Source organism: Podarcis gaigeae, assembly GCF_964106915.1.
Source record: "Podarcis gaigeae genome assembly, chromosome: Z".
Lineage (NCBI taxonomy): Eukaryota > Metazoa > Chordata > Lepidosauria > Squamata > Lacertidae > Podarcis > Podarcis gaigeae.
In genome coordinates this window covers 8,958,536-8,986,202 of record NC_139691.1, presented here as the reverse complement: position 1 = coordinate 8,986,202, position 27,667 = coordinate 8,958,536, and the positions used below count along the sequence as shown (strand labels likewise).

General features: G+C 45.3%; 1 protein-coding gene across 4 annotated transcripts in view; it reads left to right on the top strand.

Moving 5' to 3' along the window:
- LOC310836459 (syntaxin-binding protein 1) overlaps positions 1 to 27,667 on the top strand; it is a 57,574-nt gene that overhangs the window by 20,508 nt on the left and 9,399 nt on the right. For 2 of the 4 annotated variants that reach the window (XM_083721778.1, XM_083721779.1), the window contains exons 2-18: positions 1,021 to 1,070; positions 3,667 to 3,748; positions 4,640 to 4,716; positions 7,056 to 7,134; positions 8,897 to 9,000; positions 13,643 to 13,791; positions 15,007 to 15,091; positions 15,459 to 15,589; positions 16,134 to 16,241; positions 17,503 to 17,563; positions 18,735 to 18,800; positions 19,056 to 19,136; positions 20,269 to 20,407; positions 21,336 to 21,445; positions 23,436 to 23,537; positions 25,592 to 25,677; positions 26,780 to 26,934. In XM_083721778.1, coding sequence (XP_083577904.1) covers positions 1,021 to 1,070; positions 3,667 to 3,748; positions 4,640 to 4,716; positions 7,056 to 7,134; positions 8,897 to 9,000; positions 13,643 to 13,791; positions 15,007 to 15,091; positions 15,459 to 15,589; positions 16,134 to 16,241; positions 17,503 to 17,563; positions 18,735 to 18,800; positions 19,056 to 19,136; positions 20,269 to 20,407; positions 21,336 to 21,445; positions 23,436 to 23,537; positions 25,592 to 25,677; positions 26,780 to 26,934 — 1,665 coding nt within the window. The remainder of the gene's footprint in view (positions 1 to 1,020; positions 1,071 to 3,666; positions 3,749 to 4,639; positions 4,717 to 7,055; positions 7,135 to 8,896; positions 9,001 to 13,642; positions 13,792 to 15,006; positions 15,092 to 15,458; positions 15,590 to 16,133; positions 16,242 to 17,502; positions 17,564 to 18,734; positions 18,801 to 19,055; positions 19,137 to 20,268; positions 20,408 to 21,335; positions 21,446 to 23,435; positions 23,538 to 25,591; positions 25,678 to 26,779; positions 26,935 to 27,667) is intronic. The other 2 variants (XM_083721780.1, XM_083721781.1) reach the window with 1 other exon arrangement.

The window sequence follows — 27,667 nt, the reverse complement described above, 5'->3', positions numbered from 1 at the left end:
CAGGGGTCAGCAACCTTTTTCAGCTGTGGGCCGGTCCACCATCCCTCAGACCATGTGGTGGGCCAGACTATATTTTGGGGGGAGAAATGAACCAATTCCTATGCTCCACAAATAACCCAGAGATGCATTTTAAATAAAAGGACACATTCTACTCATGTAAAAACACGCTGATTCCCGGACCGTCCACAGGCCGGATTGAGAAGGCGATTGGGCCGCATCTGGCCCACGGGCCTTAGGTTGCCTACCGCTGAGCTAGATGAACCAATGGCCTGATGGACTCATTATAAGGCAGCTACCTCTGTTCCTAATCATGGAAGGGGAAGCTCAACACTCAATTGTGCATTTGTTGGGAAGAGTGTCTTAGAATCCAGATATAGGGAGGGGAGATACTTTGGAGGAGGGAATCCTCTTACTCCTCCCTAACTTGCTTTTGCCTCCTTGCTGTTGTTACCTTTCTTCTCATTGCAAAAATAAAATTTTAAGGGCAGGGAGAAGGCAGAGTGTCAGTTGAACATAAGAAGAGCCCTAATGGAGCTGCTCAGTGACCCATCTAGCCCAACACAGTGGCCAACAAACACAGTAATACGCTTCCCATCTGAGATTTCCAGATGAGTATTCCCTCCATCAAAGAAGGCAGAACATAAGAGCCTGGCTGCTGCATCAGGCCAGTGGTTCATCTAGTTCAGCATCCTATTCTCATGGACGCCACCCAGATGCCTCCAAGAAGCCCATAGGCAGGACCTGAATGCAACAGCACCATTCCTGCTTATGATTCCTAGAAACTGGTGTTCAGAGGCATACTGCCTCCTGCAGTGGAGGTAGAACATGGCTGTCATAGCTAGGAGCTATTGATGCTTGTGCAGTAAAAATAGAAAATAAATAACAGAGTAAACCTTGCTCAGTGAGGCATTCTAAGGTGGTAGAAAAGGAGACGATCTCAGCCATAGGACCTTGGGGCAGTTTGCAGCATAACACTTCTATTTTCTGATCTTGTTTTCTTTCTTTCTTCCTTCCTTCTAGAAATTATGGCTGATGTGATCAAAAAGGTGAAGAAGAAGGGGGAATGGAAGGTGAGAGGCTTGATCTTGACAGATTGTGAGTTAGTAGAAATTAGTGTGCTTATGTGTGTATGTACACAGTTATAACCAATTCCAGCTAGCCATCTGCTGCCTTGTCCCACTTTTCCAGAGAAGGATTAGTTCACTGTGACGTCTTGGTAGGCTCAGGGTGTGCATGTTTTGTTGCATTTGTCACAGAATCTCAAGATATGATTCAGGGTTTTGCATCCAGAGAAACCTCTTCAATTTTATTTATTTATTTGTTTATTGAGATTTCCTACCTGTGCTTCACCATAAGGTCTGTGGATTGGTTACGAGTACTTTTTAAAATATAAATTAAATCTTTATTATATCTTCAATTATTCAGACTTTTTGTGTGTGTGTCATTGCTTCATATATGTTTTTATTGCATTGTAAAACATTTTGAGATGCCTCAGGAGAAGTAATTCATAAATGAAGGAAAGAATAATAATACAGCATATAGATAAAACCGGTTTAACTATAAAACAACTGAAACCATTCCAAGTGGAACAGAAGAATACAACTTCAGCAGCAGAGGTGGGTCCCACAAAACAAATACCACAGTAAAGACCGTGGTAATGAGGTCATTTTAACATACAGGGAAAGCTATACAGGGGAAATGCCAGGTGCATCTCTGTGGCGAGGGAGTCCCACAATTTAGGGGCTGTTGCCCAGAAGTCCTCTCCCTCCTGGGCCACCATTCTCTGCACCTCTGAGGGTGGCAGACCTACCTAGAGAGCCGCACACAGATCATAACACCTGAGAAGGTCAGGAGGGATGGAGATGGTCTTTCAAAACTGGGCTCATGTGAGTTCCACTGGAACCCTCAACTCAGCAGTTACTGCTGTTCCAGTTGAAGCATCCTGTGCCATAGTAGGTGATGTGTTGTGGGATCAGTTTCAGCCAATGCAGACTGCTGATGTGGACAAGGTGCTTGCAGCTGTACGCCCAACTACATGCCCTCTTGACCCCTGTCCCTCCTGGACTACTAAATCTAATAGAGAGGGTTTCATTGGTTGGGTCCAGAGTGTGGTACATACTTCCTTGCACGAGGGAGTGGTGACTGCTGCCTTGAAAGAAGTGGTGGTGTGGTCTCTCCTAAGAAAAGCAACTTTGGAACCGTTGGACTGGAATCCACAAGTCACAAATTCTCCCTTCTTGGGAAAGGTGGTGGAGAGAGTTGCAGTGGGGCAGCTGCAAGCATTATTGGATGACACTGGTTATTTAGATCCATTCCAGTCTGGGTTGAGTTGTCCTCGGTCTCTGTAATGGATGACTTTTACAGACAATGAGACAAAAGGAGTGTGACCTTGCTCCTGCTTCTCGATCGCTCATTGCTGTTGACCATGGCATCCTCTGAACCAGCTCCAATGGGAATTGGAGGCACTGTGTTACAACAGTTTTGGTCCTTCCTGTGGGTCTGAGTCCAGAGAGTAACACTGGGAGAGTGTTTTTCACTGGTTCTGCTATGGGGTGACTAATACCTGAAGCCACTAGAAGCAGTCCTTAAGTAATTTGGAAGCAAGATGCCATCAGTATTGTTATCACACTCAGCTCTGTTTCTATCTAAACCTCTGAATAAGGAGAGTCTATGGGGCCCTGGACTGGTGCCTGAATGCATTGGTGGGATGGATGAGATAAGGAAATTGGGTTAAATCCTAGCAAGGTGGAGGCACTGTGGATGAATGCTTACCAAGTATGAGTCAGTTGTCTGCTTTGAATAGGATTGTACCCCTCCTGAAGTTACAGGTATGCAGTTGGGGGTTCTTCTACATCCAGATTTGTCACTGCAAGTCCAGATAGCCTCAGTGACTAGAGGTGCCTTTTCCAGCTGCAACTGGTGCAATAGCTGCAACTGTTCCTCTGAACCTGGAGAGCTTGACCACCGTAGTTCAGTCACTGGTGACTTCAGGGTTGGATTACTGCAGTACAGAATCTACAACTAGTGCAAAATGCTGTAGTGTGTTTGCTTACAGGAGTGAGATCCTGCTAGCATATAACACCTCTGCTTGGGACCAGTTTATTTGCAGGATCACCTAACCCAACACACATTCCTGCTCAACCACCTTGATCTGAGGAACTGTCACTCTTACAGACACCACATGACCCTCATTCCGTACTTGTAAGAAAACAGTCTTTTGTGTGACAGTACCTACACTTTGGAGCTCGCTGTCTGTTGACATGAGGCAGGTGCCTTCACTGTATCTCAGTGCCTGCTTAGAACATTTAGGCAAGCCTGTCCAGACATGTGGAAGTTACATGTGCCTTGTTTGTTTTAACTACAGTTAGCTACAGTTAACCGTTGTGAGCTGAAGACTAGCCTTTTTACCTGAACCTTGGGCACATGAGATACATATTTTTGGATCCACCATATTCTCTTGACTGTAATTCACTTTAAACTGATTTTGATTGTGTCTTTAAATTGCTGTTACCCCACTCTAGGACCTTATGGTGAAGGGCAGGTAAGTGAAGATGATGATGGTGGCGATGATGGGGAAGAAGAAGCTCATATGCAGGACAGTTTTAGTTCAACCCCAAGCCAAGTCGGTGGCAACTTTTGCATGACTTCTTTCTCCTTCTCTCCCAGGTGCTGGTGGTGGATCAGCTGAGTATGCGTATGCTTTCTTCCTGCTGCAAAATGACTGATATCATGACTGAGGGCATAACAAGTGAGTGCATTGCTCAGGACCTCCCCTGCCCCCCTTTCTCCAGCCACCTCCACCTCATTGTCTGGATAGAACCAAACCTGGATACCGCCTAGTTTGCTTGGCATATGGCTTACCAGGATGATGAGGATGATGATTTCAATTTATATACTGCCTCTTATCAAAAGCTCTCAGGGCGGTGTAGAAACATATTACAAAATATCAATGACGAAAACACAGACAGCCCATGGGCAAACTTGGATTTCTGAGCAAGTGCCATGGGTGCCAATCTCCTCTCAGAGACAGTCATCAAACATCTTCTTTTGGACTTAAGCTGTATTTCTGTGAAGTTTCATTGTATGTGAAGCCCTGTTCTCTTGAAACTGAGGTGTTTTCAGCATTCCTAAATGTTTAGTTTTGGAGCATACAATGGTTAAAAAGCTCCTCATTCATACTGAGGCCAATTGGACTGGTAGTTGAAACTTACACCAATACTAGCAAAACAACAATGTATTTCACTTCCCTAGTGGGCAGCAGGTTAGTGGGGGGGGGGCAGGGCACGTGGGACTCATAGCTCTGGCCCCTCCCCCATCTCAGCATCTGCCTCACTCTTCCATCTTAGGGCCTGAATACATCACTACTTGTGTACCTGGGTGGTGGCTTCATTTAGTAAGTCAGAAGCACAACAGCCACCCAAGTCCATTTTATTTTGAGTATTGGCTGTGTTGTTGTTGTTGTTGTTGGAGGTGGTGGTGGTATTCCAAGGGGAAAGCTAACTTCTCACGTGGACTGATTGAATTGTAGGCTATTGATCTCTGAGAATGGAGCAATAACTAGTTGCAGGACTTGGTAACCACCTTGAATCTGCCATATTTTCCTCCCTGATGAAAATCTCTGTTGCGTTGCCTTTTGCAGTTGTGGAAGACATCAACAAGCGCCGGGAGCCTCTGCCCAGCCTGGAGGCTGTGTACCTCATCACCCCATCAGAGAAAGTAAGCGTGATAGAAGCATGATAGAAGTGTATAAATTTCTGCATGGTGTAGAGAAAGTGGAGAGAGGAAAGTTTCTCTCTCTCTCTCTTGCATAACTCAAAAACTCAAGGACATCCAATGAAGCTGAATGTTGGAGGAATCAAGTGTTTTATTACACTGTGCATAGTTAAACTGTGGAACTTGCTCCCACAGGAGGTAGTTGAAATATACTGAGTCGAGAGTGGATTTCATGCTCTTTATTCAGCTCATAGTGGTGAAGAGGAATGAAAGTCCCCCCAAAGTATCTGCTTTATATACATTATTTACACAATGGGCTGCACGAGATTGGCTAATTCCGGAATTCTCCTGTAGGCCAATCAGGTTGTGGATTCACTTCCACCTGGAGCTGGATTGGGTGGGTCCTGCAGACCAATCATACTGCTGCATTGTTCTAGGACCAATCAGACTGCTGCATTCTGAATCCTGTTGTTCTAGGACCAATCAGACTGCTGCATTTTGGATCCTATTCAACTCAGTACATAACAGTAGTTATGGCCATAAACTTGAATGGCTTTAAAAGAGGATTAGACAAATTCATGGAGGGCAAGGCTATCAATGGCTACTGGCTGTGATGGCTTATGTTCTTCCTCCATTGTCAGAAGCAGAATGCCTCTGAATCCTAGTTCCTTAGACATTGCTGTGCTCAGGTCCTGGTTGCCAGCTTCCCATTGTTGGGATATGTCCAAGGGAACGGGGGCATGTCGCAGGCCCCCCAGCTGGCTCCAGCCCACCGGCCGGCAGCCAGGTGAACTCCGGTCCTTGGAACAGCATCCAAACAGCGGCACACAGCTTCAGAAGCCTTCAGTAGCTTGAACACACCTTAATCAGCAGAGTGAATAACACACAACAGAAGTGATGGACAGAGGCATATGTAAAACATATTTACAAGCAGTTTATTCAGCATAGTTCAGGACAAAGAAAACATATCTGCTCTCTTTCATGTCCAAGAGCAGGAAACATAAGCAAAAGCTATACACAACGGAAGTTCCCATCAGGCTGTGCTGGAAGTAAACAGACATGTGACATAAAACAATTCCACATGCCTGTTCTAATGGTGGAATGGAACATCAATATCCTAACACCATTTGGGGCATCTGATTTGCCGCTATAAGAAGAAGATGCAGAACTAGATGGGTCATTCGCCTTATCCAGTATGGCTTTTCTTATGAGGTAGCATGCCTCTGAAATGGCTAAGGGGGTTGGTTATTCTGGAATGCCCACCCTAAGAAGACACATCTGGCACGAATGCTGCAATATTTTTTGGTGCCTGGTCAAGACTTCCTTCATTTAGACAGACTTCTAGTCAGAAATGTTTTTTTGCCCTAATTTGTTCTCTATATTATGCTGTTTGTTTAAATATATTGCATGTCATGTGAATTCTCCTCACAGCTTTGTACTCTACCCTGGACTCTTCGGGTGATGGCCATTCAAGGAATGACTTAAATAGAGCTGGTGCAGTCTGGGGGTGAGAATGTTGAACTAGAACCTGGGAGGCCAGGGTTCAAATCGCCACTCAGCCATATGAAGCCCACTGGGTATCCTTGGGCCCAGCTGGGAACTATCTCTCAGCCTAGCCTACCTTATAGGGTTGCTGCAAGAATAAAATGGAGAGCAAGAATAAAGTATGCCACCTTGAACTCCCTGAAGAAAAGGTGGGATAAAAGGTAAAGGGACCCCTGACCATTAGGTCCAGTCGTGACCGACTCTGGGGTTGCGGCACTCATCTTGCTTTATTGGCCGAGAAGCCGGCGTACAGCTTCCGGGTCATGTGGCCAGCATGACTAAGCCGCTTCTGGCGAACCAGAGCAGCGCACAGAAATGCAGTTTACCTTTCCGCCAGAGCGGTACTTTGATGTGCTTTCGAACTGCTAGGTTGGCAGGAGCAGGGACTGAGCAACAGGAGATCACCCCGTCGTGGGGATTCGAACCGCCGACCTTCTGATCTGCAGGTCCTAGGCTCTGTGGTTTAACCCACAGCACCACCCGCATCCCTAAGGGATATGAATGTACTAATATTTCGAATGAAACCAGTAAGGTTGTATTTTGGGACAAAACTGTATTGGCCAATTCTCCTATCCAAAGACAGAACTTCCCAACCTCATTTTAAGCAAGTCAAGCCTTGTTATAATAGTGGTCAGTGGGGCAGGATCAGGGAGTCAGGAGAATGCTTTTTACAAAGTGGGCTCACCAAGCAAACTAACGTGGGAAAAATTGCTTTCATACGAACCAAGGTCTGAACTTTGAGCAGAACTAGCGAGCATCTAAAACTGATTGTTTTTACTTATTCTTCTTTCTCCTAGTCTGTTGAGTCTCTCATTGGTGATTTCAAGGAACCACCGAATGCCAAGTATCGAGCTGCCCATGTCTTCTTTACTGACTGTAAGCATACTGGGAAATTCTCTCTGCCCCTCCTTGTTATAACTGGAAGTTTCAAGAACTGCACTGTATGGTGCTACAAACCAAGCATGGGGAACTTCTTTCACCTCCTGCTGTCTATATAGGGTTGTCATACATCTGGGAAATCCCAGACATGTCCTCTTTTGGGGGACCAACAGGACAATCCGGGGAAATTTTTACATTTTAAAAAAATAATAATATGTACACATTTATTCAGTTTGGTGGGTCCATATCTCCTAGTCTTCTGTTTCCAGATTAAACAAATAATGAATTGATGAAACGTTACAGAATCATACCACAGGTAAAATTTCTGAGCCAATTTAATTAAGCTAGAAAGGATGCATCATAGGTAGGAAAAATGCACATGGACCCAAATCTGTTTGCAAGAATATTGTCTACATAATTTCATAGACACAGCTCCAATTAACAGTTGGTTCAGTATTATGAGCTACATTTTGCATGTGCATGGAAACAGCATTTGCTTCCAGTATCATTTTTTGTTTAGCCTTGTTATTATTTTCACTGTTGGGCCAATTAATTTGGCGGTTTACAGAAGCTAACTGATAGGCAGTGTTGAGATTTTAAATGATGCAAGATGAAGCTCACACTGTACACTAGAGGAAATAAGACATATAAATATAATATGCTCAAAACTCCATGCATATGTACCAGAGCGTCAGAAAACTGTTTTTGTGAACAAAATAAGTACATACGTGGATTAAAGATCTTCACAACCTACCTGCACCAGTGGTTCTCAAAGGGTGTTTCAATTTTTGCATTTTAAAGGAAATGTCCAGGGTTTTTTATTTTATTTTTGCATGGGTGGTGCGGGTGTGGGCAGCTTGGCAGCAGGTTCAGCTGCAGGTGGCACTGCACATTGCAGCCACTGCTAGCCCAAGCCGGAGAAAGAGGCATGTGGGCATGGCGGTGGTGGCCCCACACTCCCATGTGCCTCTTTCCCTGGCTCAGGTTGGCAGTGGCTCAAGCTGTCCTCTGTTTTTGCTCTTCAAGATATGGCAACCCTAGTCTATGCAACCATCTAGGACCCACAAGGCATGGTAGGCAGAGCTGGACGCAAAAGTGGGTAGACCAAGTAATGCTAATATAACATTTGTTTGAGTAGGCTTGTTTCTACACACACAAACCTTTCCCTCAGGCAAGCATGAAGAAAGATGTGAGTTCAAGGACCTATTACAATCCAGTAAAATCACCCAGGGAAGGTTCAAAGTATGGTGGGGGAGGGTGTGTGGCCTGTGGGCAGTCCTGAGGGCCAGAAAGAGAGGGCTGGACAGCTGCCTCTGGCTCCCCAGGCCAAAGATTTCTACTTCAAGCAGGTTCTCCAGGCAGTGCTGATTGGTGGATGCACACTATTTCCTGCAAGGACCTGCTGATCTGTAACTTCTGCAGAAAAGGGAGGAATTCCTTAAGTTGCAGCATCTGAAATGACCTTGGCAAAAATCCTAGCAAGGGATGCTGCAGAAGATGACTTGTTCCTTATGTGGAAAAAAGAAGACTGAAAAGCAAAACAAAGCGGTGGCTTCAGTGATGAATGAATGGGAATGTGACATAGAAAGGAGGGATTCAGAAGCAATGGATGGTGTGTCACCTGTGGTTTTGAGAAAATGGCCCTGTATGGTGTGGGTGGGCCTGATTTGGCTCCTCACCTCATACCCCCACAGAGGCATCCAAATGGTTTTGAGTTGGCTGTTTGACTATAGTGGCTACTTTTACTCCATTCTTCCAGCTTGCCCCGATTCCTTGTTTAATGAGCTGGTCAAGTCCCGTGCTGCGAAAGTCATCAAGACTCTGACAGAGATCAACATTGCTTTCCTGCCCTACGAGTCTCAAGTGAGTCCACAGAGTGGTGGGGGGCGAGTGGGGGTGTGGGAGCCAAACTTGCTTTTGCATGCAAAAGGTCAGCCTGTTTGTCCAGCTCACCAGTGTCTCCCTCTGACTGGCAGTGGCTCTCCAGCTTCCCAGTCATGAACCTTTCCCATCGCTTGCTACCTGATTGTTTGAACTTGAGGTGGTGGGGAACTGAACCTGGGCTCCCTTTCTATTTGATATTCTCTGCTCATTATGTCCAAAAATGCTTTGACCCTGTGCAACAACTGAGAAAGGACTGTGCATTTCTAGTTTTCAGTTTCAGCACAGATTTGGTGTGTCAGGGGGAAAACACCCCACTTCATTTCAAAGCACTTCTGCCTGGTTCAATTTGGATCTGCATTTCAATTTGAAAAGCGGGGGGCGGGGGGGGGATCATTTCTTTCATTTCTTTCATTCCTTTCTTACATTTATATACCACATTTTCCTCCAAGTTGCTGAAATCAGTGTACAATTGCAGATTGTGGAGAACTGACTTTGGGATTGGAGAAATTGGAAAGTTAAGAAAACTGAAATTTATTTTTTTTATTTCCTTATTGCATTTATGCACCAGTTTTGCTCTGAGGAGCTCAAAGTGGCTTACACGCTTTCACCCCCATTCTATTTTATCATCACAACAACCCTGTGAAGTAGGTTAGGTTGAGAATAATGACTGCTCCAGGGTCACCCAGGGGGAACTCATGGCTGAATTGCGATTTGAACCCTGGTCTCCCAGGTCTTACCTTCATGTCTCCCCCATTCACCATTATTATGAAATAATAATTTTAAAAGCAGCTGTAACTTTTATTTTCCTTTTGACATAACTGGATAAAATTTGCAGAAGATGCAACAGAATCATGTGTGGTGTAGTGGTTAGTGTGTTGGACTAGGGCTTCGTAGACCAAGGTTCAAATCCCCAACGTAGTCCATGAAGCTCACTGGGTGATCCTGGGCTGGCAACTGTCTCTCAACCTACCTATCTCATCTGTTGTGAGATAAAATGGGGTGAGGGGAACTATGTACCCTACCTTGAGTCCTTGAGGTGGGGAAAGGTGGGATATAAAATGTAAGAAACAACAACATTAACAGAAGATTCTCCCACTCCCCCTCAGTGAGCAGGTCTGGCTACCAATTAAAGGGCTGGTCCAATTAAGACTCACATCTCCCTAGGGGCCCCACTGATAAGAGCCCCACCCCAGTCAGCAGTGATGACAATTCTCTTGTGTGTGCTTCATTCAACAGCCCCTGAAAGCTGAAGCTACAGCCTCGTCTGTATTCTTGTATGCTTTTTAAGTTGCCTACAGAGGAAAGAGGGGATTACAGGCTTACATAAGGGCTTGCAGTGGGAATTGCAATTCATGCAACAGCTTTCTAGGCGAGGGAGTGGCCTCCCTCCTTCCTGCCCTCCTGTGCTTGTCTTCCTTGATTTATTTATTCTTTCTCCAGGCCTGCCTCTCTCTGTTGCGGCCTTAGCCTTCCTGCTCACACACCCACACCCAGGCACAAACAAACACAGATGTTCCCTGCGTTCTACTCTTTCTCTTCTATCATTGGCTGGTTCTCTCCAATGGGAGAAGCAAGGAGCCTTCCTTGGCCATCTGCTTTGCAATTGGCCCTTCCTGTGCTGTACCAAGGGGTGGGTGGGTGACGTGACTAGGAACAGATGGCAGGCAGGTGTACAGAGCTATAAATACTAAACAGGTCACTTTTCTCTGCACAAACATGCCCTTGGCGAATAAGCACAGAGATGACTTCACTTCCAGCGGAACTACTGATGACAAACAGAAGAGAACCATGCATGCCACCTGAATCTCCTGGGGGGGGGGAGGAGAGATAAAAACGCAATAATAAATAAATAAATAAATAAATAAATAAATAAATAAATATAGCCAAAACTGCATCGGGCACAGATATGAGGGATATATAGTGAGAGCTCAGAGATTTGCAAAAGTATAAAAATGAAATCTTAAGGGGGGGACTTAAGATGGAGGATATCCCAGAAAACTGCACAGTAAAGACTTTGGAGGGGGGAGAGAGAGGATGGAATGGGGCAGCTGGAAGTGGACAATCCATACTGTCAGGTACTATAGCGGCAGCAGTGTAGACAGCATTTTATAGACATTAGCAAAAAGGCAAATCCCTACCCTGACAGCCTTAACAGCCTACTTTTCTATTGCTTGAGTGAGCAATGACAGCAATGACAGGGAAACAAGCATGGCAAGGGATGAGCGCAAGCAGATCTAGGCATGCAAATATAAGTTTTGTTTTAGCCCTCCTGGATCAAATCAAAATCCAGCTAAGTCCTGCATCTTCTTTCCCACTGTCAGCAGCCGAATGCCTTTGGAACACCCCAGAGCAAAAATGCAATAGACTTACCCTCTACTGTTGCCCTATAGGAACCAGCAATTGAGTAGTAGGCTGGATCTCAAGCTACAGGCTGCATTTAGCTACCATGGCTCATAGCTATTGGTAGACCTCTGCATGGATTTGTTTCATTCTTCTTTAAAGCCATCCAAGCCATGGCGGTCGCCATCACATTATGACTGTGTGATGAGCTCTCTGCTTGGTCTATTCTCTGTTGGCCTACCAGCCAGCATATCCTCTGAACTTAGGGAGGCAACTGAACAGTGTTGAGAGGAAAGTTTTACTCCCTTCCCTGCATCAAACTCTATCCCTTTTTGCACCCAGTGGTGATGTTGCATCCCACTAAACCAAGTAGCAACCTAGGAGTAGTATGTGGCCCTCAGCTCCATTTTGTGTGCTTTGGAACATTTCCCTGGTGCTTCTCTATTCTTCCAACCCATCAAAGAGTTGCTTCCTTCTTGTTTTCCTCTTATTTTTTCAAGTTTTCTTTTTAAATGTCCCCCCATATTTGTGTTTAGTTTCAGAACAGTTGGAAAGGGCAGTGTTTAAGTGGTGAAGGTTGGAGAATATTGCGCTAGCCCACAGTTGAGCATGATGCGTGATTGTGGCTATTGTTACAGCTGTTTGCGATGGAGCAGACGGAAATCTCAAAGGGTGGTTTCCCTTTTTCTGCAGAGGTATTTGTTGGAGATATTTGCTCCCCCTTAATTTCCAACATCTGCTGCACCATCATGCCCTGCTTTTGAACTGTCCCTGAGACATCTGTCAGATCTCCTCCAGGAGGCAGAATATTAATCTGAATGGACCATTCTCCTGACTGCGCGTGGCAGCAGTCAAGATACAAAAACAACAACAAAAAAGCTAGTTGCAGAGGGGGGTTTAATTAGAGCAAGATTTCTTCCCTTTCAGGGTCTGTTTTCAGCCCCAGGACTCGCTTCTGTGTTTAAGTACTTTATGTTCAGTTCAGCTAATAGGGTCTACAGACCATAAACATCCCAATATAATAAAGGGTTATCATGACAACCACACAGCTGAGGAAGAAAACCCCACAATATACATGGACACAAAGTGTGCATTTTAAAATACGAACACAATAAAACCCATGTACAATCAGAAATAGTTTTTTTTTTAAAGACACTTTTGACATGGGGCTCATCTTCTCTTTAACAATTCTGGTCTGGTTTTAATGACTATAGCAAGGAACTATATTTTCTGTAATCTTAGGGTTGGAGTCCCCTGTTGCTATTGAAACATAAATTTCATCAAATTTCCTCTGTTTTTTATCTGTGGTGGAAATGCCCTCTGGCACTGATGGAACTAGGATGATGCTATTACTGAAACAAGCCTCACTGTATGCTACTCCTTGTTTAAAGACCACAACCTGTGCTGACGATGCATATTTTCGGGTGATTACACAGAAGCACTTTCTGAGGACTTGATAAGGTTTATGCTTGTGGGAGCATGTATAATTACAGCACAGCACTTCAAAATATTTTGGGTCTGACTGTCCAGAAGTGTTGTATCAAATCTTGGGTCTTAGCAATAATGAAGAAACTAACAAGTCACCTTAACACCCCATCTGCACCTTACATTTACAGCAGAATTATACCACTTTGAAGAGGCAGGGTCCCACCCCCAAGATTCCCGGGAAGTATAGTTTAGAATCTATCTAATCTATCTATCATGTATCTATCATCTGTCTGTCTATCACTATCTATCATCTCTCTCTCTCTCTCTCTCTCTCTCTCTCTCTCTCTCTCATCTATTATCTACCTACCTACCCTTAATCCAAAATTTACAGAGCAGTTCACAACATAAAAATACAAAATGAGAACACAAAATACATAATAAAACAAACAAAAAAGTAACCCCCACCCACAAACCCATTTTAAAAGCCATAGAACATGCAATCAGCCAAAGGCCTGGTTGTAAAGGAATGTGTAAAGATGTGTAATGAAGGCAGCAGACGAAAGTGGTTTAACAGTCGTCCCTTCTTATTAGGGAACTCTACTAGGCTCAGTTCCCAGCATCTCCTATGTAGGGCAGGGAATGTCCTTCTCTGAAATGCCAGAGAGCTGCTGCCAGTCAGTGCATGCAAACCTGAGCTAGAGGAACCAGTGGTTTGACTTGGGATAAGTCAGCTTCCTATCTTCCCACCTTGGAGAGGTTTGCTGGCTCCCGGGTGTGATACCCACCCATTTTACTTGGCCTTGACAATTTAGCTCACTTTGTCATTCTGCTGTTCTTTTGATGCCCTCTGCAGGTTTACTCCCTGGACTCTGCTGACTCTTTCCAGAGCTTCTACAGCCCTCACAAGGCCCAGATGAAAAACCCGATCTTGGAGCGCCTGGCAGAGCAGATTGCCACCCTTTGTGCCACCCTGAAGGAATACCCTGCTGTCCGATACAGAGGGTCAGTCTGGGTTCTGGACAGGGGTCTTATAAAGGACGCACCACCAACCCCAACCTTTCTTTCCTTTACTTACCGTATTTTCTGCTCTATAAGACTCACTTTTTCCCTCCTAAAAAGTAAGGGGAAATGTGTGTGCGCCTTATGGAGCGAATGCAGGCTGCGCAGCTATCCCAGAAGCCAGAACAGCAAGAGGGATCGCTGCTTTCACTGTGCAGCGATCCCTCTTGCTGTTCTGGCTTCTGAGATTCAGAATATTTTTTTCCCTGTTTTCCTCCTCCAAAAACTAGGTGCGTCTTGTGGTCTGGTGCGTATTATTGAGCAAAAAATATGGTAGTAAATAGCAACAATGAATAGGATGCTTTATTTACTATTGCTCTTCCTCCTCCCCTCCATCCTGATGTGCCCTGAATATTTTTATAGTTAGTAGCTTTAAGTCAGGGTTTCACGTACAAGTTATAGCTAAAACAAATCCTTAGAAATAGCTTCCCCAAACTGACTCAGATTAATGAATCACACTTGTAAATCAGCTCACTTTTCTTTATTTTCTATTTTTTTAAAAAAGGTTTGCTTGAATTGTCCATGCTGGCTGGAAAGGATTGGAGTTAGGAGTTTTATTGATTTATTTTATAAAAAGTATATGTATGCTGCCATCTCTTAAAATGTCAGGGTGGTGTACAACGACATGTATACAATGAAAACATAAAGCAACATTTAAAAAAAGGTCTGGGAAGCCACAGGTTCCTTGTACCTGCTTTGGGAAAAGGAAAACTAGATGAATCCTGGTCCCATCCAGCAAAGCAGTTCACACCTTCTTTAAAGTGGGAGCTGAACTGATGTATTTGTGGGCTTTTCCGGGTCCAGCAGCACAAACGACTCTGGGGTTGTGGCACTCATCTTGCTTTACAGGCCAAGAGAGCTTCTACAGACAGATTTTCCAGGTCATGTGGCCAGCATGACTAAGCCACTTCTGGTGAAGCCAGAGCAGCGCACGGAAACTCTGTTTACCTTCCCGCCAGAGTGGTACCTATTTATCTACTTGCACTTTGACGTGCTTTCAAACTGCTAGATTGGCAGGAGCTGGGAGCTCACCCCGTTGCGGGGATTCGAACCGCCGACCTTCTGATCAGCAAGCCCAAGCAGCACAGTGGTTTAAACCACAGCACCACCTGCGTCATATATATATATATATAGCATTGTTTTTCTGCTTTTTTGCAGGGATTACAAAGACAATGCCATGTTGGCCCAGCTGATCCAGGACAAACTCGATGCTTACAAGGCTGATGACCCTACCATGGGTGAGGTGAGTACTTCAGTGTGGAACAACCAACAAGGTCAGGTCATATAAACTGGGCACCTTTCCTCTTAAGGGCACATGTCTAGCCAGGTTCCTGACAATTCCGGGGTGGGAAACTAGATTCAGCCAGCAGGAGGACCTGCCTCACAGAACTCCAGGGGACACTTTGACTGCTGGGTGGGGGCAGCAACCTGCCATTCCCCTGATGTCATCATGACACCAGGTGGTAGCTTCAGAGAGGCTTGCTGTCCTTGAACTGGGAAGGTCAGGGATTGGGTGTGACACATGATGGCTTTGAGGGTGGGGCTTGTCCATGCTCCCCCTGTCCCCACCCACACTTTGAGCCTTTCTGTTGTGTTTCTCCCCTCCTAAGGGTCCAGACAAAGCCCGCTCCCAGCTCGTCATCCTGGACCGCGGCTTTGACCCCAGCTCTCCAGTGCTCCATGAACTGACATTCCAAGCCATGAGCTATGATCTGCTTCCCATTGAGAATGACGTCTACAAGTAAGGGTCCTGCAGACACCCTGGTGGTTGCAAAAGCCCTAAGGACAGTGTTCCGCTAAACCCTTGAGCGAGTGGAATGACTTCCACCTACACCATAGGACTTCCCCCCCCTCTTCCCCATGCACACCTTAGGCCTCCCCAAAATCTGCTCCGAAAGTTTTGGTGAACCCCATAACTTGTAAATGAATTTTAAAATAGATTTTTCAAAAAGTACTACTGCACTTACCTTCTCTCCCCATAGTTAAACTGCAGAACTCACTCCCACAGGAGGCAACGATGGCTTTTAAAAAGGATTAGAGAAATCAATGGAGGAGAGTGCTATTGATGACTACTAGCTATGATGGCTATGCTCTGCCTTCCCAGTTTGAGGCAGCAATGCTTCTGAATACCAGTTGCTTGAATCCTGATTGTGGGTTTACCCCAGGCCTCTGGTTGGCCACCACGAGAGCTTCCCCCAAATAAACCTGGGAGCTGTAGTTTGTTAAGGGTGCTGAGAGTTGTTAGGAGGCTCTTATGTTCTTACATTCTCTTTCTCCCTCACTAGGTATGAGACAAGTGGCATTGGGGAGGCCCGTGTCAAAGAGGTTCTGCTGGATGAAGATGATGACCTCTGGGTCACCTTGCGCCATAAACACATTGCTGAAGTCTCCCAGTAAGAGTGCATCTCCTCTCTCTTGGTGGTGTTGAGTTCACTCTGCATATTGCAAAACAGTGTGCTGCTTTTTGTTCCTGTTGCCTGAGGTTATTTTGGGAGGGAGCAGCCTTCCAGCTAGAAATATTGTGCAAAAGGAGAGATTATATATGTTTGTTTTTGTGGGGGGGGGGGGAAGAATCATAACGCAGAGCAGCACAGCAGAATCCTAAATCCAATTAAGAAGGTTTAATTTATTAATTGAAGTTTGATACCACTTTTTATTTTTAAAACAGCAAAGCACACATCCAACTGGATAGTATACAGACTGTCCTTTTTTCCTCCCCACCCTCTCATTAGTAGGAGGCTAACATTAATAATCATAATTTGCACAGCAGTTTTTCAAGTGTTTGTGGTCACTGTACAAACTCTGGTTTTCCATACCAGTAAAAAGTTAACTTTAATTATGTTTTTCCAAGTATTCAAAGTACTTTACATTCATTGTCTAGCATAGTCCTTACCGTGACCCTATGAAGTCATTGGGTGTTATTATTTTCCATTTTGCAAGCTCGGATATTATTATTATTATTATTATTATTATTATTATTATTATTTGCAGAGGAAGGAAGACTCAGGCTGAGAGTGTGTGTACATGAGTTGCTTAAGGCCATCTAGTGAGTTCACGGCCCACAGGAGACTTGAATCAGTAGATCAATCCCTAATCTGTAGCTCAGTCACTCCACTGAGGCAGTTCAGCTTCTTCAGTGAAGTCCATTGGAACTGATGGGATCACACACACTCGTAACCTCCCTGTATTGAGTTGCAGCCCTAAAGACTTACATTTAACCTCCTGTGTTGGTCTGTGGCCTGAAGCTACGCTTTTAGGAAGTGAACTGTGTTTCCTGTCTGGGCAGCCTTCTGAGGGCAATGTGCTAGTGGTGGGTGGGGCCAGAAGCAAAAGCGCGTGGAGCAATGAATGCAAATTTTATCTTCATAGAGTAGGCAACTTTCCATGTGCAATTGCACCCTGCTCTCTGTCCTCCATCCAGACAAGCAAGAGGCATTATTAGGGTTGAAGGACACATTCTAGCCCTACTAGAGATGCTTGGGCCAGTGAGGGGTGTGGCCTGGGGAGAGCTCTGAGGGCCAGATAGAGAGATCCAAAGGGACTTATTTGACCACCAGTCCTGAGGTTCCCCACCACTGCTCTAGGGAAGGGGCATGGCTTGAGCTGGATGGAGGGAGGATGTTACTGACTTGCTTGGCCTTTATTTGATTCCAGGGAGGTCACCCGCTCTCTGAAGGACTTCTCTTCCAGTAAAAGGATGAATACGGGTGATAAGGTGAGCTTAAACAAGCAACCATATGTTAGAATGTTTAAGATTGAATAGAGAGCTAGAATCAGGGGCAGGAAAGGTGCCTTTTTATTCCTATAGATATAAACTTTCCCCCCTCAAATGTAGCAAATATATAAAAGACCAAGTACTATGATTGGCTGAAGAATCTGGGGGTGTTTACTATGGAGAAGAAAGGATTACGATCACATTGTCAAGTATTTAAAGGGCTGCTGTACAGCTGACGCAGCGAATTAATGAGTGAGGCATTGATGGGTTCAAATTACAGAAAAAGGATTAGACTATTATGAGGAACATGATTACACTGTTAGAGGTGGTGAGTTCCCCTTCATGAGGAATTAGACTGGACCTTTTGAGGCTCCTTTGAATTCTTTGTGTTGGATCCAGATGAAGTTAGTTAAATGTGGTCCCACTGATACCAAGTTAATCATGACTTCACTTAATATTTCTTGATTTCATTAAGAACTCCAGGCAAGTGTTTGCCACACATTTAAAGCCCTCTTATACCCCTTTGGCAGTTGTGACTTCCCACAAAGAGAGAACTGTAGTTTCTTAAAAGTCCTAAGAGGTGTTGGGAGACACACTGTTCCCCACACCAAGCTACAATTTCTAGAGTTCCCTGGGAAGACAAATTGACTGCTAAACCACTCTGGGAACTGTAGCCACCAACCAACTCTCAGTACCATTAACAAACCATTTTTAGTGTTATTTTTAGTGATGTCATGACTGTTAAGGGCACTGAAAGTTGTTAGGATGCCCCTATTCCCCTCACAGAGCAACAATTCCCAAAGTAGTTTATCAATCAATCCCTCTTCCCAGGGAACTCTGGGAATTGAGGATGTGTTCTCCTAAGAACTCTCATCCCTCTTGACAAATTACAGTTCCCAGGTTTCTGTGGGGGAAGCCATTGCCATTTAAAATGCTTTACAGGTTCTTTAAATGAGTAGCACAAGAAATGGTGTTTGCCTGGGTACAGCTCAATGGTTCTAAGTAATATTTTATCCTTCCCCCTCCAACCCCCCCCCAACAACCTGGTTGTCTTGCTTTAACTGTTTAAGATCTTCATTGTTTAGCTCAGGTCATCTGGTCCAAAAGCTGCCAGGTACCCTTTGGAAGCAAGGCATGTGGATGATTTTTGTTCTCTATTTAAAACTTGTAGACAACCATGAGGGATCTCTCCCAGATGCTGAAAAAGATGCCCCAGTATCAGAAGGAGCTGAGCAAGGTAAGACCTATTTGACAGTAGAACGGACTCCCTCGGGAGGTGGTGGACTCTCCTTCTGTGGAGGTTTTTTTTTTAACAGAGGTTGAGTGGCCATCTTTCGTGGATGCTTTAACTGAGATTGCTGCATTTGCATGGGGTTAGACTAGATCACCCTCAGGTCCCTTCCAATTCTACAAGTCTATCTATGGTTCTGTGCACTGACGACGGACAGCAGCTTAGCCACATTTATTTTATTTTTTTAACATTTCTTTCCAGTACTCCACTCACCTTCACCTGGCCGAAGATTGCATGAAACACTACCAAGGCACTGTGGACAAGCTCTGCCGAGTTGAACAGGTAAACCAACTGATTCAGAAAATTGCTGAGCAGGTTGTGCTGATGGAAAGACATTGCTGCAAACACATTCTTATGTCAGCAACACCATGTGGTGTTTTTTGTGTGTGTAATGCATTTTGCATAATTTGCTAGGAATCTCAGAAAGAGCTGACTTAGCTGCTGACTAGGTTGCTCCATTTCCCCTTTATTGATGGAGTGTAGTCTTACAGAGGTCACCTTTTGTTTTTAAGTGCTCTGTGACATACAATGGAAGGGTTACAATGCATGTGTCTTCCTCCAAAAGGGAGAGGTGCACATCAAAGCTTTGAAATGCTCATGGACATGATATCTAGGTGGCTGTAGGGAATGTGTTTATTAAGCATGGGAAACTGTAAGGGTTGGGAAGAACTTGGATTAACTTTTCATTTGTAGGTGAGAATGAATAGGCAGGCAGTGGGGGAATGGGAGGCTGGGTGGGGAGGAGTATCCTAGACTGGTGGAAGTTTTGGAACTCAGCTTGCACTGGAGGCTGATGTGTCTGCAGGGGAAAGAGCAGATGGAGAGAGAAACCTCGAAGTTTCTTAGCCCATCCTTTCTGACGTAACCTGTGCTGACCTTCCCTTAGGTCAGGCATGTCCAAAGTCCGTTTCGGGGGCCTAATCTGGCCAGCTGGTCGATTTAATCTGGCCCCTGAGGCAGTATATGTCCTGGGTAAAATCCTAAAAAAAAGTTCAGCAACTTCAATTCAATCCAAAAAAAAGCTCAACAACTTTGGTCACCCCTTACACACTTCTGGCCCTCTTTGGAAAAAGTTTGGGCACCCCTGCCTTAGGTTCTAGACTGATACCCTTGGGGTTGCTGACCTCATTTCCTACTTCCTCCCACTCCATGAGGATTCAGCAAGATCAAGCATGGCTCGAGGCATCTCCATCTTAGATAGAAATAAGAGCTTTCCCATCAAACATGTAATAAATGCAGTGTCTTACTTTTCCCTAAATTCGGGATCTCAGTGTGATTATATTAAGAGTAAAGTTGTGCTGCTCCAGCATTTTCCCTCCCTGGATTTGACGTGGACATCAGGTGACAGAGGACAATCTACCTTGTAGATCCAAAGTGGGAAAAGACTGATGGATGCTATATATTTCTTCTTCAGGACCTGGCCATGGGAACCGATGCAGAGGGGGAGAAAATAAAGGACCCAATGAGGGCTATTGTCCCCATCCTGCTTGATGCAAATGTCAGCACTTATGACAAGATCCGTATCATCCTGCTCTACATCTTCCTGAAGAATGGTAGGTGATGTAGCTGCTTCCAAAGTGGTTGATATTGATCCCCACCCCACCCCAGAGGTCAATGGGGCAGTGCAGAGGCTGAATAAAGACTTTGTGGTCAGGAAGGGGTTGTTAAACTCCCAGGGATGTAAAAAAGAATCTCATAAGATGTAGTGCAAAAAGTTTAATTGGGAACTATGAGCCTGAGAAATAAAAGGCCTAGGCATGTGTGGAACCATGTGTCCTCTGGTTAATGAGGAACCTCTGTATTTATTAAGATAATTCCACAATATACTACACAGATTTGCATGCAAGTATTCTTTTTTCTGGAACGCAGGTGGCTTTGTGGTCTAAACCACAGAGCCTAGAGCTTGCCAATCAGAAGGTCGGTGGTTCAAATCCCCACAATGGGGTGAGCTCCTTTCGCTCGGTCCCAGTTTGAAAGCACGTCAAAGTCCAAGTAGATAAATAGGTACTGCTCCAGCGGGAAGGTAAATGTCATTTCCGTGCGCTGTTCTGGTTCGCCAGAAGCAGCTTACTCATGCTGGCCACATGACCCGGAAGCTGTACGCTGGTTCCCTTGGCCAATAAAGCGAGATGAGCGCTGCAACTCCACAGTTGTCTCCCACTGGACCTAATGGTCAGAGGTCCCTTTACCTCTTTATACTTTTTTCTACTTCCTTATTTTTCTTTCGTTTTATGATTTCAAGTCATGGTGATTGATGATTGATAAATGTTGATTATATGCTGGTATTACTTGACTTTATTTCATTCACGTTCTTAAAAATTTGGGTTGGGGTCAATGACAACTTTGTAAGTCCATCCATGGGGTCAATAAACTCAGAGGTTTGGAAAACCTGGCTAAAGGGGTGCTTGAGCGACATGTGGAATTATTTATCTTTTTTGGGGAGGGAAATAACCTCAATTTTATGTTTTTCCACCCTCCCAGGCATCACTGAGGAAAACCTCAACAAGCTGATTCAACATGCTCAGATTCCACCTGAGGACAGTGAGATCATCACCAATATGGCCCACCTTGGAGTACCCATCATCACAGATGTAAGTTTTTACCTGGTCTTGAAGATTTTTTAGCAATGACTCGGAGATGCCTTTCCCAGTTGCTGAAGGAGAAGGGCTGTAGCTCAGCATGCAAAGCTGGAAAACAGACCCAGTCATAACATCCTGAGGCCCTTCTCTGTGTGCCACCTTCGAAGGAGGCCCTGAGAGTGGCAACAAGAGAGCAGGCCTTCTCTGTATAGTAGCCGCCTGTTCATGGAATGCTCCCCAGGGAGGTTCTTCTGGTGCCTTCAGGTGCCAGGCAAAAATGGTCCTCTTCAACCAAGTGTTTGTCTGATTAACATTTACAGCCTTTTTAATGGGTTTGTGTGTGTGTGGGGGTATCATTCTGTTCTTTAAAAAACGATTTCTTTGTGCTTTTGCCTTGTATTTTTATCATGTGAACCACCCTGAGATCTTGTGATGAAGGCTGGTATATAAATAATAACAATACATCTATAGTGGTACTTCGGGTTACAGATGCTTCAGGTTACATACGCTTCAGGTTACAGACTCTGCCAACCCAGAAATATTACCTCGGGTTAAGAACTTTGCTTCAGGATGAGAACAGAAATCGTGCTCCGGCAGCACGGTGGCAGCAGGAGGCCCCTTTAGCTAAAGTGGTGCTTCAGGTTAAGAACAGTTTCAGGTTAAGAACGGACCTCCGGAACGAATTAAGTACTTAACTCAAGGTACCACTGTACTAGATCTTTTGGGAAGTTGTTTGCCTGGCTGCTCTCTATGCATTTGGATACCTCTTTATGTTGTCATAAGCAGATTTTGCATGATGGTTCCTGAGATCAAGCGGGACGCAGGTGGTGCTGTGGGTAAAACCTCAGTGCCTAGGACTTGCTGATCGCAAGGTCGGCGGTTCGAATCCCCACGGCGGGGTGAGCTCCCGTCATTCGGTCCCAGCTCCTGCCCACCTAGCAGTTCAAAAGCACCCCTAAGTGCAAGTAGATAAATAGGTACCGCTTTATAGTGGGAAGGTAAACGGCATTTCTGTGTGCGGCACTGGTGCTGGCTCGCCAGTTGCAGCTTCGTCACGTTGGCCACGTGACCCGGAAGTGTCTTCGGACGGCGACGGCTCCCGGCCTCTTGAGCGAGATGAGCGCGCAACCCTAGAGTCGGTCACAACTGGCCCGTATGGGCAGGGGTACCTTTACCTTTTCCTGAGATCAAAAAGCAGATTTTTGTCTATGTTTGGATACAGCTGGACACCATTTTGGAACAAAATGGTGGACTGAGCTTCTCCAAACTGCACAGGTTTGGAGGGTTTCCTGGAATTTCTGGACAACGCCGAGTACAAGGCTTCAAGTAAATTTAATAAAGCTAATATACTTAACTTAAACCTTTTCTGAATCCCAGGACATCCACTGACACACAGTAGATTAGGGGTGGTGCCTTTTTTCTCTATGAAGGGGCATTGACCTATGGGAAAAGTAAATTCTTCTGACTTTTCCATTCCATTATTCAAAGATTGTTGTGTCAACAGCCTTGGACTAATTCAACAATTTTTCCACCTTCCCAGGGAATCATGGGAAATATATTTCAGTGTGTGGAAGAGCTAGGGATAGCCACTACAATCTTTGGGACTCTTTCTAGACTGTAGTTCGCAAAATTCTGTGGAAGAAAGCCATGCGAGTTAAAGGGGTATAAAAGTGATGTATGTTGGTAGTTTAAATTTACAGCTAGAATTTATTTTATGCTTCTTCATATAATATTTTCTCTTTTTGTGGGGAAGGGTGCCAGCAGCTATCATGAAATCCTCACTTTGTCCACCAGACACTGATGTGATTGAGATAAGTCCCTTATCTGGTCCCTGCAGCTCTCATCAGCACCATGAAGGAGCTTAACTTGTTAGTGGCCCGTTTGCAAGGCCCAGGCGTTGCCCTAAACTAAAGCATGAAAAAGAAAGCCAGTTGTGTGGTGTGTTTGCCTTTTTTGTTCACACTCCTTCCATGTTTGCAATTGCCTATCTCCCTCTTCTCAGTCTACCTTACGCCGCAGAAGCAAGCCTGAGCGGAAGGAACGAATCAGCGAGCAGACCTACCAGCTGTCTCGATGGACCCCGGTGGTAAAGGATATTATGGAGGTAAAGATTTAAACTAGAGGAGGGGGACCTTGAGGCCCAGGGGTCAAATGTGGTCCTATGGGCCTATCTGTCTGGCCCCTGAGATTCTCTTTAGGCCACATCTCCAGTCTAGCCACACTCTCTGCTTCGCATCCTCCCTGAGAGTTGTCTGGCTGGAATGTGTGCTTGAGCTGTGATAACGCCTCTTGTTTGCCTGGATGGAGGGGAGGGGCAGAAACTAGCCAGCTGTCCTAAAGTAAGATTTACATTTGTTACTCTGCCTGTGACCAGACTGGCTGCTCCTATGAAGTTTGCGGGTGGGCATGTGATGGACATGAGCCGCCTAGATCTCCCTGGATTTGGTGGTCATCATAGGGCCGGCACTGACAGTTGATAGGGTCAAGCACTTGTTGAAGGCATCCTTGGGGGAGGTTGCCATTAGCAACAGCTCCCTGGCTGTGTTCCTCCTTGGTTTTCTATTTGCATATTTATAATCTGTATTTTTCTTAAAAGAATGAGAGGCATTCAAGGGCTGGCCCAGTGTAAGGAAAGGAGAGACAACTGGTGGCCAAATCAACAGTCTCCAAATATACATCACCTGCTGCTATCACCTTGGTAGCAGCCATGGCTGTGGCATGCTCCTTGGAGGCTGGATCTGCTGCCTCTATAGTAGCCTCTTGGCAAATAGGAGGCATTGCTGCTTTTCTTCCCCCACCCAAAAGGAAATGGTGGGGGCTGCCTTCTGGGATCTTCTGGGGTCTACACCCACCTGGCATGATTCCCCCTCATGACAGCCTTTCATTCCCACTTTAACTGCTGGGTATGGTTGATTTGCTTACTCCCATTGTTCCTCATGTAGATCTTCACTCACTGCTTCTTTCCTGAGGTTGGTGAGGCTGGAGATGGGTCTTCTATGAAACTAGTGAAGCCCCCAAGAAATGACTTTAGTCCACATTGCTTAGAATTTTGGGGTCTAGTAGACCCAAACTGAGTCGCACAACTCAAACTGATTATTTTTGTTGTATATATTTCAACAATCCCTAGGTTTGAGAGTCAGTAGCACAGATGTTGTAAAGGTGTGGTGCTCTGTTATGGAACAACCCTCTTGAAGAAGATAACAGGGGCTACCCAGACCTCGTTGCTAGTTGCAGAGGGGCCCCCACAACAGTTCAGGCTTCAGAGCCCCCCAAAATTAGGTCCGCCACTGGGGGGGGGCACCATGTTATGATTCACCTCAAGCACCAACATGTATTGGGCCAGCCCTGAGGCATCTACAAAAAGCACCTGCAGAGTTAAAAACCACCAGTAAAGCATCTTCAAATATTGGTTGGTTAGAAAGAGAAAATTCATATTGTGAAGGCCTGTCTAAACAGTTCCATAAAATTGGACCCACAATCCTAAATGCACAGCTCCTAATGGACATGAGATGTGCATTGAAGCCAATGGGGGGGCAAATTGCTTTGCTTAGGAAAAACGACATATAAAAATGTGGCTCTAAGGAGAAAAATGTGTATATTAGGAGAAATTTACACTAAAATGCAGGTGTAGGCTAAAAGAAAATTTCAAACTGATGTGGAAATGTGGAGAACTGAAAATGAGAAATGAGAATCCAGAGTTGACAGATTTGCTCATCCTTAGAGCTAGCAGGGATGCGGGTGGCGCTGTGGGATAAACCACAGAGCCTAGGACTTGCTGATCAGAAGGTCGCAGGTTTGAATCCCTGCGACGGGGTGAGCTCCCGTTGCTGGGTCCCTGCTCCTGCCAACCTAGCAGTTTGAAAGCACGTCAAAGTGCAAGTAGATGAATAGGTACCACTCCAGCGGGAAGGTAAACGGCGTTTCTGTGCGTTGCTCTGGTTTGCCAGAAAGCAGCTTAGTCATGCTGGCCACATGACCCGGAAGCTGTACACCGGCTCCCTCGGCCAATAAAGTGAGATGAGCACCGCAACCCCAGAGTCGGTCATGACTGGACCTAATGGTCAGGGGTCCCTTTACCTTTACCTTAGAGTTAGTTCACTAGGATGCACATATGAAAGCTCTTCCAAAACTGCTGATCTTCTGCTCTTCTCTTTTTAGGATGCCATTGAGGACAAACTGGACACCAAACACTACCCTTACATCTCCACCCGATCCTCTGCTTCCTTCAGCACTACAGCGGTCAGGTAGGAAGAAGGCCTCACACCTCGCTCACAGGCTGGCAACAGCCACAAAGGCATTCCTTTTATCTTCTGTTCTAACACCCCTCCAACCTGGTTTGCGTTGCTTTGTCATGAAAGCACAGCATAAAAAGCAACCACATTTTTAAAGGAATGAAAGTGTAGAAGAATTTGAATCCCATGTTGAGAATAGGGCTTGCGAATAAAAGCTGCCCGTCTCTTAGTGCTGTTTTACCCACTGATGGTAAGGCCACCCATGGAATATTCTGTACAGTTCTGGTTGCCTTGCCTCAAAAAGGATATTTGCAGAGCTGCAAAAAGCTCACAGGAGGACAAATCAACTCCTCTATGAGGAAAGGTTGCATTGTTTGGGGATTTTTAGTTTAGAAAAAAGACAAGTAAGAAGTGACATGATAGAGGTGTATAGAAACTATGTGTGGTGTGGAGAAAGTGGATAGGGAGAGGTGTTTCCCTGTTTTTCATAATACTAGATATGGGAGGAACCATGACTGTTTAAAGTGGAATAGTAGTTATGGTGCTGTGGTCTAAATGACTGAGCCTCTTGGGTTTGCCGATTGGAGTGTTAGTAGTTCGAATCCACACAACGGGGCAAGCTCCTGTTGCTCGGTCCCAGCTCCTGCCAGCCTAGCAGTTCGAAAGCACACCAGTGCAAGTAGATAAATAGGTACCACTATGGTGCAAAGGTAAACGGTCCCATTGCACCAGAAGTGGTTTAGTCATGACCCAGAAAGCTGTCTGTGGACAAACGCTGGCTCCCTCGGCCTGAAAGCAGAGATGAGCACCGCACCCCATAGTTACCTTTGACTGGACTTAACCATCCAGGGGTCCTTTACCTTTTTTTTTTACCTTGTAGTGATGTCAATGTATAGTGCAGATGGGCCTTGTGGGGGTTGTTTGTAAGGATTGCAACAGGACAATGTGTGTGACCTGTCACTTCTGACTACTCACAAGCTTGTGTGATGTGCAATCCTAGGCGGGATCATTTAGTTCATGTTAACACAATTCCATGTATTTTAAAATTGTTGAACTTCTGCATGATGTATTTTCCCCTCCTCTTGTTTGTCCTTCTTTTCTCTCCTGCATTCAGTGCCCGCTATGGACACTGGCACAAGAACAAGGCTCCTGGGGAGTACAGGAGTGGCCCCCGCCTCATCATTTTCATCCTGGGGGGTGTGGGCCTGAATGAGATGCGCTGCGCTTATGAGGTGACTCAAGCCAGTGGGAAGTGGGAGGTGCTAATAGGTGAGTCTTTTTGGCAGAGTCATGCTTGGCCCCACCTCCCTTTTCTTCACTCCATCATGAGCTTCTCTGTACTCTTCTTTCTCTGTCTCTCTGTGTCCGTTTACCTGTCTGTCTCTTCCTCCTTATCCCTTCCCTATCCGCTCCCACCTGTGGCAAAATCCAGTCTCCAGGTGGATTGTTCTACAGAGATCCCATTGAACGATGGTTGGGCTAGCCAGATCTCCATTTCACATCCCTAACTCCTACTGTTCCAACTAAAGCATTGTTATTTTTTATGTAGGCAACCTTAACATTTAAGGCAGAACAATGCCACTTTAAACAGTCATGGCTTCCCCCAGAGAATTCTGAGACGTGTCTTTGTCATCTTCTTCTTTGGCAATCACTCGTAGCCGAGTAAGATTGTCTTCCACGAACACAGTCTTGAGTCTGAGAAGTGTACTTTGCTAAGGGCCCTGAGAGTTGTTTATTGTTGTTGTTTAGTTGTTAGGAGGCCCCTATTCTGCTCATGGAGCTACAATTCCCAGGGCAGTTTAACAATCGGTGAACTCTGGGAACTGTAGGTCTTGGAGGGAAATGGGGGGCTTCCAAACAACTCTTAGCACCCTTAGTACAATACAGTTCCTAGGACACTTTGGGGGAAGCCACAACTGTTTGAGAAGGGGCAACACAAGTGCTTTAAATGTATGGTGTGAATGCAGCCATAATTGAGTCCCTGCACAGGCAACTCTGCTGT